The sequence below is a fragment of the Loxodonta africana genome, chromosome 5 (genome assembly GCF_030014295.1).
Source record: "Loxodonta africana isolate mLoxAfr1 chromosome 5, mLoxAfr1.hap2, whole genome shotgun sequence".
Classification (NCBI taxonomy): domain Eukaryota; kingdom Metazoa; phylum Chordata; class Mammalia; order Proboscidea; family Elephantidae; genus Loxodonta; species Loxodonta africana.
In genome coordinates this window covers 22,869,049-22,887,533 of record NC_087346.1, presented here as the reverse complement: position 1 = coordinate 22,887,533, position 18,485 = coordinate 22,869,049, and the positions used below count along the sequence as shown (strand labels likewise).

The following is an 18,485-nucleotide window of genomic DNA, read 5'->3' as shown; positions in this document are numbered from 1 at the left end:
AAAAATAGTATATTATTTTGGTTTCATTGATAGACAATTTCTTAGTTGCCCCATATTTATAATATTTTTGGTGCATTAAATTTGTCAGTGAAGTATTCTCTGAAATGCTGAAAGTGATGTTATCTATTAAATTTAATAAATACATACTAATAGTTTAGTCTACTTGTAGATTAATGTCTTAAAATTTTAGTATTTTTGAGAATATTAACTGCTGTTTTTAAACTGGGTTTACCTGTCTGATTTTCATGTTTACATCTTCTAACTTTTTGTTTTTATGTCTGCGTATACTATGTCTTTATTATTATTGTTGTTCCTACGTATTTCCGTCTCACTTTGGTAAGACTTTTTTTTTTTAAGAAAGATAAAATGATTAAAAAGAAATATCACAGTAGAAATAAACCTTTGTGTGTTTACCTTGTCTTTAAAAAATATTAACAGTTAACATACATTTAGTTAATTATCTGCCAAAAAATTGTTTTATTTCTTAATGAGTTTTTTGTTGTTGTCTTTTGTTTTGGGTTCTTTTAGGTTGTGGTTTTTGTGGCCAGATGATACTCTGAAGAATAAGAGGTGCAGGAACAAGTGCGGTTGTCTTGGTGGCTGCAGGTTCTTTGGCGGCACAGTAACTGGCCTAGACTTCTTCAAGCTTGAAGAGTTGACACCTTCCAGTAGCTCTGCATTTTCAAGTACAAGTGCAGAGTCTGATATGTATTATGGACAGTCTCTGCTTCAGCCCGGAGAATGGATTATTACTAAAGAAATTCCTAAAATTATAGATGGTAAAAAAATGTGTAATTTTGTCACTTGTGCTGACCTTTCATTATCTTCATCCCTACACCATCCTGAAAGAAGTTCAGTATTACTTTGTTCAACCCCATTAATTTTTTGAACAGTCTTGTGGGTAGGATTCAGTGTAATTCACTTTTGTTTTGCAGGTGACTTAACTAAAGCCAGGTAGGATCAGTGAGTTTTTCAGAATTACACAGGCAAAAGTAGGTCTGCTCTTTGGGTCTCCTATTGTTGACATGGTTGACTTTCTTAGCCAAGCTTATTCTAAATATTTCCTTATATATCATTATTTTCCTGTAACCCATCTTCCAGCATATACTTAGTAATAGCTGTGCTTCAAGGTAAAGTTGCTTTACCAGCTTACTTTTGTAAATAAACTTATCACTAGTGATACTTATAATGCCAGCCCCCATGCGACCAAATGTTTTTGCAAAATATTTTATAATGATCACTGGCACTGAAATTGAGCTTGTCAACGAGAAAAATCTGGCCCTTCCTTAGTCTATCTGGGATAACTTTGCAAATAAATACACTAGCTTGGTATGAGCAGTGAATGATGGCTTTAAATAGATTTAGATTTATGTAGCGTCATTTCTCTAAAGACTTCAGAAATTGATTATCCTTTGGGTTTCTTAGTTGTGTGTTCTTAAATAATTATATGCAATATTCACTGCATATGTTTGAAAACATTAACTTAGCTCTGCCTTTTGTTGGTAGACAAAAAAAATAGCTAAGAAATAGTTTTAGCTTTAAGAGTTTATTATATTGATTTCTCACGTATGGGAGCTGTTGGAGAAAAGAGTGGGACTACATATGCCAAATTCCTGTTTAAATGATTTTTCAATGAATATTATTACATAAGCATGTACTAATTATAAAGACTTTGTTTGATTTTCCAGTCTGCATATCAAAAATTTAAGTATCACAAACTCTTAGGAAGGAAATCTACAGGGGATTTATACATGGTGTGAAAAAGGGGGGAACAACATTAAACTCCCTCTCTAACACTGAGCAAAGCAAAGCACATTATCATTCTTATACTGTAAAATAGTATCTCTACCTCCTGGTGATTCCCTCAGGAATGAGTTGTCATTGCCATCGATTTTTGTCAGGAAAGATTGGAATTATCCCTGTTTTCTAAGTATCTGAGTTTTGATTGTTCTTGCCAGGAGCTGAGTATGGATGTTGTACAGTGTCAGGATAGAATCAAAGAGGGCATATTGGTGGAACTGAGGGTCTACTTGGAATGTCAGTGAACAGTAACTTGTTTGCTGGAAGATTCCCCTTTACCCTTACCTGGGTAACAGAGGCGATGACTGAGGGGTAGGAATGTGAGGGGGCTTGGGCAGGAATTAATTTTTGCATCTAGGCAACTATAGAACTTTACTTTTATATTCCCCCAAATTTATATAATACAAGGCTCTTGTAAAACCCTAAATCAGTGGTGGTCTGTTTCAGCTGAATAGTCATTTATTCATTTAAAACAACAACAACAAAAATTTACCAAGTTTTCTGTGTGCCAGGCATTGTTCGAGGCACTGGAAATACATCAGTGAATGAAAGCTGATACAATCCCTTCCCTCATTTAACTTATATTTTAGTGTATATGGTGGAGAAATTGCATTCAATCAACAATAAAAATACATAAGTAACTCTTGGACAATTTTAAAAAAAAGGTTCCAACCCCATCCTCAGATTCTGATTTAATGGATTGTGTGTATTTTTTTTTTTAAATCACTAATGGTTTTGAACATAACCAGGTTCAAGAAACCCAGCACTATTCTTTAAAATACTTTCCTTGCATGTCCCCAGATGTGATACCTTGAGAAGGATGCGATATTACTTTTACAGTATTCAGACCAAGATAACCTGAATGCAATCATAAGGAAACAACACCAAAATGAGAAATATTCTTTAAAAAAAAGTGAGGGAGGCTTCCATATTGTTGAAAAATGTTCATGTCATAAAAGACAAAGAAGGACTGAGGAAATGTTACAGTCTTTCTATAACATTAAAAATGAAAGAAGACATGTATGCATGATCCTAGATTGGATCCTATACCTGAGGGGACATATGCTTTTATTAAAGGACAGTATTGAGTCAATTGAGAAAATTGGAAAACACATGGTAGATTAAAGTATTACCAATATTAAATTTACTAAATTAATATTAAGTGTAACCATACAGTAGTTAGGTTTTATTTTCAGGAAATAAGCATTTAATTCTCTAGGGTAAAAAGGCCACGATACCTGCAACTTACTCTCAGATGGTTCAGAAAGTATTATGCACATTATATAAATAGAGCAAATAGAATAAATGGGGCAACAATTTAAAACAGGTAAATCTAAGTAAATATTTTATGGTGTTATTTGTACTATTCTTAAAACAGATTTTCTAAGTTTGGAAATTTTCAAATAAAAGGTTTAAAAAAGAAAATTACTATGTGTGAACTCTAGATCCATACTTAATGTAGACATATTGCTGTGAATTAGATTCTTGCACCTTTTTAAAAAAATGTTTATACTTAAAAATAGGAAATTAAAAAAATTGAGTTGTCGTTTTTCAAAATTTGCTTTTGAAATTTTATGTTAACCCGCTCTTTGTTTATTTAGGTAATGCGAATGGCATGAAAAGGAAAGAATGGGAAAACAAGTCAGTAGGAATAGAAGTAGAAAGAAAAACCCAGCACCTTAGTCTTCAAGTACCTTTACGATCTCATAGCTCATCGTCTTCCTCAGAAGAGAATAGTAGTTCTAGCGCTGTACAGCCTTTATTGGCAGGAGAAAAGGAAAGCCCTTCTTCTGTTGCTGATGACCATTTGGTTCAAAAAGAGTTCTTACATGGCACAAAAAGAGATGATGGCCAAGTAAGGTTAGTATTCACTTAGGTTTAGAAAACTGAACTGATCATGATAGGATTATAGTTGTTAAAAGTTGTGATAAGAAACACTTCTTTCTCCTGCATTCTCCCACTTTAGAAATATTTTTCTTCACCTTCTCCCATATTTTTAAATGAGGTCAATTTGCTGTTGTTTTTCTAATTATACAGGTAATTTATACTCTCATTTCAGATATTAGGAAAATATAGAAAAGTACAAAGAAAATAAATGTTTCTTGTCATCCTACCACTCAGAACAATTGATTGTTAACATTCACGTATTATCCTTCCAGTCTAGTGGATACTTTTTTGTCCTCCTCTTTACCCCTTAATGGCTGGCTACTCTTCTTCTTGAAACACAGTTTCCTCTTAGCTTGGTAGCACATTTCCAGTTTTTATCCTACCTCCTTAGCTGTTTCTTCTTAGTCTCCATTGCCATGTCCTCCATTTTTTCTTCCCTTTCTTCTTTTCTCTTCTTACAGCTAGCCATTTGTTAATTGTTGTTATCCCACAAGACTCTGTTCTGCCCCCCTTTCTCCACTCATTCTATGCTATTTCCCTAGACAGCCTCAATGACTTTCTGGCTTCAATTATGATCTATAGCCAACATCTTTTAAATATAAAACTCTAGCCCAGACCTTTGTTCCCATAAACTCAGCTACCTGCTTGATATATCCACTTGATGCTTCATGGAGACCTCAAACTCAACGTATAAAGCATGACCTTATGCCTGTCATTCTCACCTTCTGCTACAGTAAACGACACTAGTGCATTTCTGCCAAAATCACAAATACTGGGAGTATATGACTTCTTCCTCTCCTTCCATCCCTCTCATTTACTCAAAGGCCTTTGGTATATTTTGTTGGATAAGCTTTTAAAAGGATGTGGGAAAAATCTGATAAATATATTAGTGTCCATGGATTATAGAAAGAAGATTATACACTGAGTTTCTTTACATTCTTATTGTATTATAAGCTGCCTCAGAATTTTTTGAACTCTGTGGTATATGAACACATATCATGCTATTTTGCTACTTTGTTATAAGCTGCCTCAATTTTTTGAACTCTGTGGTATATGAACACATATCATGCTATTTTGCTACTTTGTTATGGATAGTGTGAATTTTAAGATTTTTCTTTCATTGGAAAATAAATTATTACTAAGAGGATCTTGTAGATACTTCTATTTATAGTTAGATTACATTACATGATGTACAGAAAATGGCAACAGCTTTGTTTTCTGTTTTAGTATTCCTACAGAAGTTTCAGCAAACAGCCCTGTGTCTCCTAACACTCAGGATAAGTCAGTAGGTCAGTCTCCTCTTAGATCCCCCTTGAAACGGCAAGCTTCTGTATGTTCCACCCGACTCGGAAGTACCAAAAGTCTCACTGCTGCTTTTTATGGGGACAAGCAGCCTGTTACAGTTGGAGTCCAGTTTAGTAGTGATGTCTCCCGAAGTGATGAGAATGTACTAGACTCACCAAAGCAAAGAAGAAGCTTCGGTTCATTCCCATACACACCGTCAGCAGACTCTAATTCATTTCATCAGTATCGATCAATGGATTCCAGCATGTCGATGGCTGATAGTGAAGCCTACTTTTCTGCAGCTGAAGAATTTGAGCCCATTAGCAGTGATGAAGGCCCAGGAACTTATCCAGGCAGAAAAAAGAAGAAAAAGCAGACCCAGCAGATTGACTACAGTAGGGGTTCCTTGTATCACAGTGTGGAAGGACCACTTACTGGCCATGGAGAAAGCAATCAGGATCCTCGAAGTCTGCCGTTCAAAACTCATCCTTCCCAGGCTTCATTCGTTTCTGCATTAGGTGGAGAGGATGAGCTTATAGAACATGTATATATTGTAGAAAGTGAGAAAACGGTAGAAAGTGAACAGATCACTTCTCAGCAACCCGTGATGAATTGTTATCAGACTTACCTTACTCAGTTCCAGGTAATTAATTGGTCAGTTAAGCACCCAACCAACAAAAGAACCTCTAAATCCTCATTGCACCGTCCCCTGGACCTGGATACACCAACCAGTGAAGAAAGTTCAACATCATTTGAACAGCTTTCTGTTCCAACTTTTAAGGTATAAACCAAGTCATTAGTTTCCACTGATATAATTATTTAGGAAAATAGGTTTTTAATTACTCTAACTGATATTTAGTTAATTTTCTGAAAGAGTATTTTTGAAGTCATGGCTTCATGTATTACAGTAGGTCTCAAGGGTGTTGATGAGTGTTACAAATTTAAGCATATCAGATTGATGTCGCTATGTTAATTTATTAACATATAATTTGTGTCTACATTATACTGCAAAGTTAGAATCAAGTCTCTCTGTGAAGTTTATATTTTGTGTCTTAAAAATAAAATCTTGAAATTGTTTTTAATAACTTATGTTCTTTCCACTACTCTATAGCTGCTTCCTTGTAAACCCAATTCCACTCACTTGATACTTGAGGTATTATTTAGTATTGATGTGGTTATTGTCTGCTTCTGTGATATATTCTGTAAATGGCTTTTTAGGAAAGCCAAAAACACACTGAAGTAAATTTAGTGCTAATAACCAATATGAAAGTTTACTTATTAAAATCATAGAAATATTTATAATGTAAAAGGAGAAAATTAAGGATAAAAAATCTTATGGAACCAATGAACAATATTCAGGCATATTATGTGGTATATACATATGTATGTATACATACTTAAAGTATCTAAATGTTCACTTAGTCAATCATTCTTTATTGAGGTATTACATACTACTTTGTGCCAGGCATTCAGTGTACAAAAAACAACCAAAACCTGTTGTTGAGTTGATTCCGACTCATAGCGAGCCTATAGGACAGAGTAGAACTGCCGCATAGCGTTTCCAAGGAGCAGCTGGTGGATTCGAACTGCCAGCCTATTGGTTAGCAGCCATAGCTCTTAACCACTGTGCCACCAGGGCTCCAAACAGATAAACAGATGATTATAAATTGAAAAGAGTCTTATGAAGATAATAAAATGATGCAGGAATAGAGAATAATGGGAGTGGAGTTGCCTAGATTGTATTGACGTGGAAGATCTATCTTAGAAAGTAATATTTAAGCTGAAACTTGAAACATAAAGAGGAATGAGGAGAGGAGGAGCTGGGCAACTACATTCCAGGCAAAGCCCTAAATTGGGAAGGAGGCCAGAGTGCCTAAAGCCTAGTGAGTGAGTTGAGAGACTTGTTCATGATAAAGCTGGAAACTTACACAGGGTTAGATTATTCAGGATAGGGCATGGTATCAGGAGTTAAAGTTTTATTTTAATTTCACTAGGAAACTCTTGAAGGCTTTAAGGAAATGTGACATGGTCCCATGTACTTTGACTACCAAGTGGATGTAAATTATCACTGTATGAGAGAGGAAGTGGGGTGATCACTTAGGAGGCTGTTGCAGCAGTCTGTGCGAGAGATGACAGGCTCTTGGACTTAAGATGTAGCAGTAACGATAGAAATGTAATAAATCAACTTGAATATCCTCACATATATATAGGTGTTTAATATGTATTGAAGTAAGAAGAAATATTAATGATAGTTGCAAAGTTTAGTTTTAGAGGTTATGCCCATTTCATGTCTTACCCAAGATAAATGGCCCATGCCAAAATTTTTAAATGTTCTCTTTATTCCGTGTAGAAGTATGTTTGTATATGAGTTTTCCAGCATAAAATTGAATGGTACTAGCTATGCAGAAGTTAGAATTATTTTAGTATTACTTTACAATAAATCCTTCTGGTTAGGTATACCATCGAATCTCTGTAAAAGATAGGTCAAGAAATTTATATCTTTAATGACTTCAAAACTAGAACATAGGAGGTAAGAAAGTTACTTTTTTTCATTAAAATTTAAGTAACCAATTAATCAACATTTATAAAAGTTCAGTTGGTTATTCAAGGATATCATTTATTTTGTTATCTTTTATGGGTGTAAAATACAAGTGTAGCTTTTCCTAGCAATTTAATATTTGTCTGGGTCAAGTCTCTGGCTTGAAAGTTGGCTGTACTAGGAGACCGTGGACTCAAAAATTAATTTAAGAAAAGCTGAATTTAAAAAGGAACTCTGGAGGAAAAGCATTTGAAACACCTGCTTTTAAGCTTTAATTGTAGTCTTTTACTCTCATTCCTCAACCTTCACAACCCTGCCCCGCCATTTGAAGAAAAAGAAAGTGAAATTGCCTCTTGAATGTTTCTGTGATCTTCTGTATTTGTCTGTCAGGTGTTTATTTATATGGAATATATCAAAGTTACATAGCAAGGTAAATTAGTCATTAAAAGAAAGCAAACCAAACCCGTCACTGTCCAGTGGGATCCGACTCATAGTGACCCTATAGGACAGAGTAGAACTGCCCCATAGGGTGTCCAAGGAGCGCCTGGTGGATTTGAACGGTCGACCTTTTGGTTAGTGGCCAAAGCTCTTAATCACTACGCCCACCAGGGTTTCCAAAATTAGTCATTAGCAAGGTAAATTCAATACTTATAAATATTTTATAAAAAAAAAATATATATAGATAACATAAAATCCGAGAAATAATATTAAAATTCTAGACTGTAATGTTTTATATTACTGTAGGTTATCAAGCAGGGGCTCACAGCTAATTCTTTGCTAGACAGAGGAATGCAACTTTCAGGATCAACTTCGAAGTAAGTAAAAATAATATACTTTTAAAGCTTCTTTTTCTTGATTTTGAAATATGTAGAATGTATTTTATGAAATACACATTATTTACTTGAGTATAAATTTTATTTTAAGAATAAATTACCCATAGTGATTTAGCTCTTTTTGTCTGTCATGACTTTGGCTACATTTATAAGTAGTCAGTAGCACTTGTCATATCACAATTGGTAGCTAACAAGAAATCTGGACACTTTTTCATAATTTGCAAAAGTTCCATCAAGTAAATATGTCAAATAATTTATTTTCTTATCCTATACACAAGCCATCTTTGAACAGTTTTACATTTTAGTACCTCATTTGGTCTGTCTTTGAAAAGTATTTGGGATGTAAAATATCTATTCAATTCCATGAAACTTTTAGTTGAAATTAGTGTAGGTTTAGGTGTTCATTTTAAGGAAGCCACACCTTTTATGCTTTTTCATGGTCTGTTTTATATATGCTTTGCTTGTGAAACTGTATAGCACACCATATACTCCTCTGGAAAAGAAAGCTGTCTGTAACACAGATGACGAAACCCTAACTGAGGAATGGACCCTGGATCAACCAGTCTCCCAAACCAGGACAACAGCCATAGTTGAAGTAAAAGGAACTGTGGATATTGTTCTGACTCCCCTGGCAGTTGAAGCTTTAGATAGGTATAACTTTTGTCTAAAAATGTAACTACTGTTTTATAAAATGATAAATGCCATGTTCATGTAGAAGAATATTAATGATGGCCATTTTGAGTGAATAAAAATGGAAATATATTTTAAAAGGTCTGTGTTTAAGTTGAATATCAGTTGTGACTTTTTCAATCTAAAATAGTTGTTGATTTCAGTGTGTTTTCTATTTACTACTTTTGGGTTGATGACACTAAAATGGACAAATATCCAGGAATGAGTTATTACGTTTCATATTCTTACTACTATCTAGTTAGTGAAGGGATAAAGGGGAAATAATAAATACTCTGTTCTGTAAGGGGTTTATAATTTGTTTAGGAAGAAAAAACTAACATGAATAAAACTAAAATGGAGCATAATGGAGTGCAGAGTTGTGTGATGAACGATAAGTGCTGAAGCAGTTCAGAAGAGAAGGGAGTCAAAACCCAATTTTTATAAAATTATTGCTTTTATGGCAAAGGTGCATAGTTTTCTGTGATAATTTATATTGTTAATATACTATATTGTATAATATAATGAGATGTCATGAAAATAAAATATAACGAAGAACATAGGAAATAATCTTTAGGACATCATAAAAGAAAACAGCATTGCCCAAGCTAGAACACTTGATGTTGGTGTGTGAGGGGGATAAAGTCTCAGAAATGTTTCCTTTGTATAATTCTGAAAAATGTGGTTTAGGCATTCTCATTTCAATATTGAATAACTGTTGCAAATATCCAAAGGGTACTGAGCTTTACTGATATGTTTAGATAAACTAGGTCATAGTATTAAAGTGATACTTAACATTTTCATTTACCGTTTTTACTTCCCTCAGATATATTGAAGCAATGGTTCATTGTGCTAGTACCCGGCATCCAGGTGCAATTGTAGATGATCTTCATGCTAAAGTCCTCAGGGAAGCTGTCCAGAATAGCAAGACTACCTTCTCAGAAAATGTAAGAATTTTTTCTTTAATGGGCATAGTGTTTAGTGGACATGGCAAATTGTGTATTCTTCATGTGTACAAACTATCCAAACTTGAAAAAATGTGAATATATCAACATTTTATTAGCAAGTTAAACTGCATTACATGGAGATGTTCTAAATAGTCTTTATATGTCACTGGCGCCGTAAAAGGTAGCATATGTAATTGAAAATATGGAGTAAATAGTAATAAAGGTATTTATTAAAATGTAACTTTTTGTTTTTATAATTATTATTTTGAAAGTAGGTTAATTCTAAGCCTTTCTTAAAGAACTTTGGCCTTAAGTGAACAAGTATGGTAAAGAACACTAATGTATTCTAAAGGGCTGGTACTTTCATTTTCTAAGAAAGCAAAGCTGCTTATTATTTTTGACTTTCCTCTTTGATTAGTTGACTTGTATCTTAATACTTTTGAGATTATTTCTTTTTCATCTAAATGAATCAAGTCACTGCCTCCTAGTGTGTAATATTCTCCTTCTGCTGTGGTTTTCGTCACAAGGCCAGTTGCTTAGCAGTTGTGTCCTGCTATCCTTCTGTGATTCAACGTCTGAAATTTATCTGGATCATATATGAACTAGGAACAGAAAAGTGGTGAAAAGTAAAGCTTGAATATTTTTATTCATAAGAGTTAGTCAAAATATATACCGGCATTTCATGTGACAGATAGGGCAAGGAAGTTGCAAATAAAAAGATATTTGAAAATATTCCAACTGACAAGGAGCCTTTTGTCAGAAACCAAGTCTGTCTTCAAGATGTAGAATTTAGTGTTCCTAAAAAATGCTTATTATTATTATTACCATTTTTACAGTATGTTTATCTGTAGGTTGATTTCACTTCAATAGGTAGTACTTCTTAGCCCTGTAGTTACCAGAGTACTTCCAGTTTTTCTAAGGTTTGGGCTTTAATTAAGGTCAGAGGTGCTACCCCAGATGGCAGCTAGCACGTAGATGGACCTAGAGGGGCACAGTGAATAAGGAAGTTGCTGTTGCAGGTGATGTAGAAGTCGTGAAAGGTCTGTTAAATATTAATTCCACTTTGAATCTTTTTAGTTATCTTCCAAACAAGATGTTAGAGGAACAAAAACAGAGCACCCCACTATAGGAACTACTAACCAAGGACAGGCACAGACAAATCTTACAGCGAAGCAAGATAATGTAACAATTAAAGGTCTTCAGGCAAATGTTAGCATACCAAAGGTAACAAATTAATTTTGTTTTTTTAATTTTCTTGAACAAGGAAAATATTTCAATGGTTTTAGCTGCTGCATTTACTAAACTGCGTGGTGTTGGAACAGTTTGTAATATTAAAAATTTTGCTTTGTCTTGTTTTCCGTGGATGATCTAATGTTAAGAGCTCAACTACTTAAGCAGAAAATTTGGTAATACTTAGCAAAATGTTCCATATCTATACAGTAAGAATCTTAATTATGATTATTTTTTGAGACTCTATAAGCTTTGTTTTCACTTTCAGACAGGTGGTTATATTTCCAGTAGTGATTTCTTATGTTCTTGTATATCTAACGTAGGTAGAAGTGATAACTTTTCACGTTTTCAGCTCTGACACTTGACATTTTATGTGTTATTTTCACTGTGACATTTTGCATGTTAGGTAAATTTATGTTTGTTACAAGCCTCGGTGGAAGAATCTCCAACTACAGCTCCTAGTAGAAGTGTGACTCACGTTTCTCTAGTAGCATTGTGTTTTGATAGAATTGCTACACAAGTTCGTATGAACAGGTAAGAAAGATTTTATTAATTTGAGCCATTGCTGTCTTGCTGGATGCAAAACCAGCCTTGAGCACCTTCTGAATACATTTCTGAAAACGCTAATATTAAAATTGAGTACTGGTGTTGGAATTTCAAATCTTTATAGATTAACAAACAGATTTTAAAAAGTTTGTACTGTTGTTATTCATACCCTTTTTCTTTACCATTGAAAAATTTGTTGTTAATATTTGTTTATTTAAAATAGTGCAGTTATTTTTTAAAAAGTAAACTCGCTAATCAGATTAGTTAAGTGTTTTTACTGAATCTTATTACTTAAATATTAACCGTCATATTGTTTTTCTTCTTTCGTAAAGAGGTGTGGTTGAAGAGACTTCAAACAATGCAGAACCTGGTAGAACATCAAATTTTGATAGGTATGCCCATGCCACTAAGATGCAGCCTCAGTCATCTGGCTCTCTCAGATCAAATGCTGGGGCAGAAAAAGGCAAAGAAATTGCGGCCAAGTTAAACATTCATCGAGTTCATGGTCAACTTAGGGGTCTTGACACAACAGGTAGGATTCTACAAAAAATATATTTTTCTTTGACATGTAAAAATTTAAGAAGATATTGCAAAAGGAAAGACTATTTTTTCCTTTGAATATTGCCGCAATTTGAATATTTCATAAGAAAGAGGAAAGGTATTTCTCTATATATTGAACACATGCTATTTAAGAACTTAATATTACATTCTACACAAAATAGAAAGTAAACTTTGATAAGAAAGCAAATGGTATGGCCCCATATTAGGAATTTCTTCTGTCTCCCATCAGTTTTTTTTTCATGGTATTTGCTTACTCATTACAGGACAGAGAAAGCATGATCTTAATAGTCTTTCTTACCATTTTAAATTGTTGTTTATAAAACATTATTAAAAAGAATTTATTGCAATATTAATCAAAACCAGGTAGTCAAGTCTGTGAAATATAGAAGCAGCAATAAAAGTGATAGACGTGGCCATTCCTCTTAAAGTCCCTTGTGAGGTAAAAAAAAGAAGAGACACTGAATCCCATGTCAATATTTTTGACTCTGTTGGGTACCGTTCTTATTTACAGACTTAAAAGAACTCAGATTGTCAGAGATTCAATTTAGAAAAAATTGGCTTTGTTAGTCCTATTTAAGATGACTGCTATGCTGGAATCACTATGTGGGACAAATGACCAAGCCTGTATGATATACTGCTTGTCCCTGACAGCCCTAGTGCTTGCTGTGTAACAAGTACTCAGTTATTTGCTGAATGAATAAAAGATTTCCTTGAATTTTCTCACTGTGTTTTGCAATTCGGGGGTTCCGTGATTCCTGTTTGTGTTCTGCATCTGTGCAACTGCTGTGACTTTCTCAAGGCTTATTTCACCCTCCTTGTGTTTGAAGCCAAACCACTGAGGATTCTAAGTAAAGAGACATTTGATGATACCTCAGACCTGTATCTCTAAAGCTGGTGCAAAATACACGTGGCTTTAGTATAAAAATTTTCTTGGCTCTGCATTTTGCACCAGTAATCAGTTTGCGCTTGGGTGTTGCACAGGCTGTAAGCAGTACCTTATATAATTTTGAGAGGCAAATCATTCAGAAAAAGCTCTCTTCAAAGATAAACTCTCATTGAAATTCCAAAGTAGACATTTGTGTAAAAATGGGGGAAAAAAGGCAAGAAGTATGAATGTCTTTGCTTATGTATACATAAGGTATTTGTGAAAGGATACCCAGTAATCTAATGGTATTTATTACCTTTAGAAAGAGGGACTGGTGGCTGGATATAGTGTTAGAGGTTTTTCACTGTACATCCTTTCATACCTTCTTGGAACTTCGATCTATGTGAGTGTATTACCTATTCAAGAAATTTAAATAAATTTCAAGTTAAATCCTCACCTTATATCATACATCAGAATAAGTTCATGGGGTTAAAGACTTAAATATAAAAATATTAAGTAATAGGAAAATAAAGGTAAATCAAGGGAAGACTTTCTAGTCAAAACTGTGAAAAATAATATTTATATATAATGGAATATTAAATAGCAATTATCTTTGAAGAATTTTTAATGATCTGAGGAAATTACCATGGTTACATTAAAAGTGATTACATGAGAAGAATCAAAGAGATGAGTTTGGAAATGATCTCTAAATGGCTAGAGAGAAAATTTATTTCAAATGTAAACACATTATCTCTGAGTGGTAAAATTACATGTGATCTTTATCTTCTTTTTGCTTTTCTGTATTCGTTAGCTGCAATCAGGAAGAAATGAAAAAAAGTGAGATAAAATAAAAACCTTCCCCATGCAATCAAGATATTACTTTCCATATTGCATCTATAAGCGTTGGAATCATGGCAGTGTCTGTGATGAATTCTGTTTACATAAAATATGTTAGCGTGCAGCAGTCTTTTTAGCATGCTGCTGTAATTTCCCTAGAAAATGATGTTTTTTCCAAAGGTTTGGTAATTAATTAAAATAATTTTTTATTTTACAAAATGATGAGAAAGTTTTTAAAACTAGTTTACTGTGAAGTTGAATTATTCAGGAACTTTTTAACTTTAGATTTTCGAGTACCCTATAATCTTTCAGGAATGAATTCATACTATCACGGAGCAATTATTTGTTAATTATTATGGAGCCTTCTTTTCTCCCTCTTCAACACCATTAAGAAACTTCAGGCACTTTTAAAATAGTAGGACAGAGGCAGCGTTATTTTACAAGCTGGTTCATTTGTTTATTTTATTTTTCTGTCTTTTTGACAGAACACTAATATATGTTATTAAGACAGCCACTAAGGAGCCTTGGTTGGTGCAGTGGTTAAGTGCTCGACTGTTAACCGAAAGGTCGTCAGTTCGATCCCACCAGCGGCTCCATGGGAAAAAGACCTGGTGATCTGCTCCCTTAAAGATTACAGCCCGGAAAACCCTGTGGGGCAGTTTGACTCCATCACATGGAGTCATTATGAGTCGAAACTGATTTGAAAGCACATAATAACAACAAAAATCACTGTGCTAAATGTTTGAATTTTTTTTTATATGTAAACCTCTGTCTTTAAAATGGCCATTGTGCTATCTTTTGATAATAGATATTGGTACCTGTGCCATCACTGCTATTCCTTTTGAGAAGTCCAAAGTTTTGTTTACTCTTGAAGAGTTAGATGAGTTTACTTTTGTGGATGAAACGGATCCTCAAGCTGTTCCAGATGTAACCCGAATAGGTCCCAGCCAAGAAAAATGGGGTTGGATAATGTTTGAATGTGGACTTGAAAATCTAACCATAAAAGGTAAGCGTTTTTTGTTGTTGCTGTTGTTAAATTCTGCTTAAGTGGAAGTCACATTGACACTATATTGCTGAAATATTTTGAACGAAGAAATGTTTCAGCTCTTGCCCTTATTTTGACTTTCAGTAACCTAAAACACCATGTTCAAACAGAAAGTATGGTACCTGAGATTATTTACCAGGAATGGTTGCCCCTCTCCCTCTTGCATAAGTGGGGCTTTCCCTCCATTGTGTGATTCAAAACTAGTCGGGGCATCCAGACATCCCAAACCTCATTGCTCGAACAAAGCAATTTGTGATTCAGAAAAAATTCCTGAAACACACACACATAAACAGAAATAGATTAGATAGACAGATAGGTGGATTGGAAGATAGATGGATAGATAGGTGACAGACACAGAGCCACCCACCTTTTTGGAAGTTTGCATCTTTGGAAACTGAATCTTTGATCAATAGAGCTTTGCCATATTGAATGAAAACACTGTAAATCTTTTATTCATTGAAAAACACTGACTTATGATTATATTTGCTTTTCTTTTAAGTTACTTTATAATATTTTAAAATAGGTTGAATTTTGTGTAAGAATTTCAGGTTTAGTCATATATAATAGTAGTGTATATGCCTGCAATTCCATACCTGATAATGCAACCATGCATCATTTTTATAAAGACCGTCTTGGTGAGAAGGAAAAAAATTATTTTTATGAAATTTTATGCAGATAGTTTAGAATACAGCATTAAGACATATGTACAAAAAAATTTTTTTTTTACTATTTTTAATAAAATGAATTCCTTCATTTTTATAGGAGGAAGACAGTCTGGTGCTGTTTTATATAATACATTTGGAATTATGGATAAAGCTAATGTCACAGAAAGGGGTGGAGTACTGACATCTAATAATTCTTCTGATTCTCCAACTGGCAGCGGCTATAATACTGATGTCTCTGACGATAATCTTCCTTGTGACCGAACAAGTCCTTCCTTAGACCTAAATGGAAATTCTGTTTCTGATGAACAAGTTGGTGAATTTCTAATAATAACAATAATAATGCTTTGAAAAAATTACTCAGAAAACTACATACCCAATTTGTAATGAATTTCCAGAGTACATTTGCTCGTCTTTCCCTCTTTTGTATTTATATCTGTCTAAATGTTAGTCAGGAAACCCTGATGGTGTAGTAGTTAAGAGCTGCAGCTGCTAACCAAAGGGTCAGCAGTTTGAATCCACCAGGCGCTCCTTGGAAACCTGATGGGGCAGTTCTGCTCTGTCCTGTAGGGTCACTATGAGTCAGAATTGACTCAATGGCAATGGGAATGGAAAAATTAAAAAAAAAAAATGTTAGTCAAAACATTTGGGAGAATGTTGCTACTAGAGTATGATTTCTGAACTGTAGTCACTGTATCAGAGATATGTTTATATCGGTCACAGTGTCTAGCATAATACCTTGCTTATATTAGGCACTTTATAATAAACACTTGTTGAAATAATAGAATTTAAGAAAAGCATGCTTTGTTTTCTTCTTTGAAGGATTTTAGAAGAATTCAATATATAAATAACTACTTTTGTTATTGATGGTATTTCATGTAAGTTCTAAATACTTTTCCCAATATATGCTTACTTAGACTCCTGAAGAATACTTTATATGCAGCTCATTTGATTATTTTTGTTATGATTGTATCTCATGGTGATGAGCACAGTAACAGCAGTGACAAAATGATTCAAAATTCTAGATTGCGGAAGAATTGTGCTGGTGATTGTTGACCTTGGTCAAGTTACTTACCGTCTCCTAAGTATCTTCACCTGTTACAGGAGTATGACATTGATGTTGACCTCATAAAAACCAAAAAAACCAAACCCGGTGCCGTTGAGTCGTAGCAGCCGTAGCACTTAACCACTATGCGACCAGTGTTTCCATTGACTTCATAGAGTAATATAAATGTTTAAATACATTTAAAAGGTTTAACTCATTTCCTACCACATAGTAAGGACTTTGTAAATGTTAGTAAACACCTGTACATACATGCATTTCTGATCATTTTAAAAATTAGACCTACTGAAGAGGAAAGAAAAAACATTTCCAAAGAAAAGTGTCATGTGTATCCAGGATTTATTGACATACTCACCTCTGAACCCATAGTTGCTGGGGATTTAATTTTTAAACACTTATTTTGATTTGATGCATAGCTTAAGAATTTAACCAGTTTTCTGGTAAGGTCTTTGGAAGTGTTTGGGGGATTAGCGCTTTAAGAAATTTTAAAAGATAATAGTTACCTGCTGATAAAAAAGCTGAGAAGAACCTAGCTCTTCTTTCTCTCTCTTTCACCAACTAAAATATTTGGCAGAACCTCAGGCATCTTCCTTGATCAACCCTGATCGTATTCCCTTTGCTGAAAGCCCTTCTTGAATTAGCTAACATTATTTTCATTGGGTTCTCTGACTTTTCTTGGTCTGTTTTCTTGTGTAGTCCTTTCTCTTTCTCAAATTCTGTTCTTGACTTCTCTTCTGTACTTGATTTTTGTCCACTCCCTGATTTATTTTGCAGGACAATTTTATAATTTGATGGCACTTCTATTCCCCACAGGCCATGCTTTTTAACACCAACCATTTACCTGAGTTCCAGAACTGTATTTCCAGTGGCTTTTTAGATATTATCACTCAGATGTGCATGGGCACCACAAATTCAGCCAGACTAAAAGCAAGTTTATTATTACTTTGCTTGAACCTGCACATGCCATTGTAACAACCCCCACCACCTGTTTTAAATTTCAAGTTTCTCAAGAGTGTGTACTGCATCTTTGTATACCTAATGCCTGGTTCACAGCCCCTTGTCAGAAACCCACAAGGTCAGATGTATTTGAGAATTCAGATTTTCTTTTTTTAAGAAAGCTAATATGGTATTTATATTATATGTTACATAAAGTCCTAGTAGGATCTGAGGCAGTACTCCATCTTGAAACATTTCAGTATTTCTACAGCACACCATGAATAAACACACCAAGTAGGATAAATAACCTCTATCCATTTAGATCAGATTTTAGTGACATACTTACAGAAAAAAATTCAGTTTTTCAGAACTTCATGGGTTTTGGAATTTCAGATAAGGGATTGGGTACTTATATTTAGTGACTACTGACTGTAAATTTCCTAGAGCCTGTAGTTCACATTGTCTTGTGATGCTTAAGATTCAAAGCTGTTTTGCGGTTACTCTTCATTCTGTAATCATCCCACAAAAAACAGCAATATTTTTATTATCTTAACCAACAATATCTAAAAAGTAAATTAGAGACCCGTAAGTAGGTGTAACAGGCAGAAGACATTTGCTTAATATTGCTTCTGACCTCCCTGCATTCTGAAGAGTGCTGATTGCACATTTGAAAAGTATTCTTCTTTTTCAATACAGATTTAAATCACTAGTGTATAAGATAGCTAAGAGTTTTTGTTTTTTTATAAGAGCATTATTTATTTGAAAATGGACTACAGAAATATTT

General features: G+C 34.1%; 1 protein-coding gene across 16 annotated transcripts in view; it reads left to right on the top strand.

Annotated features, from left to right (window-relative positions):
- Positions 1 to 18,485, top strand: part of BLTP1 (bridge-like lipid transfer protein family member 1) — a 237,137-nt gene that overhangs the window by 112,870 nt on the left and 105,782 nt on the right. For all 16 annotated transcript variants that reach the window (XM_064285385.1, XM_064285382.1, XM_064285392.1 and 13 more), the window contains 11 exons: positions 529 to 779; positions 3,402 to 3,660; positions 4,915 to 5,752; positions 8,255 to 8,325; positions 8,821 to 8,994; positions 9,836 to 9,956; positions 11,034 to 11,180; positions 11,593 to 11,720; positions 12,065 to 12,264; positions 14,804 to 15,001; positions 15,803 to 16,014. In XM_064285385.1, coding sequence (XP_064141455.1) covers positions 529 to 779; positions 3,402 to 3,660; positions 4,915 to 5,752; positions 8,255 to 8,325; positions 8,821 to 8,994; positions 9,836 to 9,956; positions 11,034 to 11,180; positions 11,593 to 11,720; positions 12,065 to 12,264; positions 14,804 to 15,001; positions 15,803 to 16,014 — 2,599 coding nt within the window. The remainder of the gene's footprint in view (positions 1 to 528; positions 780 to 3,401; positions 3,661 to 4,914; positions 5,753 to 8,254; positions 8,326 to 8,820; positions 8,995 to 9,835; positions 9,957 to 11,033; positions 11,181 to 11,592; positions 11,721 to 12,064; positions 12,265 to 14,803; positions 15,002 to 15,802; positions 16,015 to 18,485) is intronic.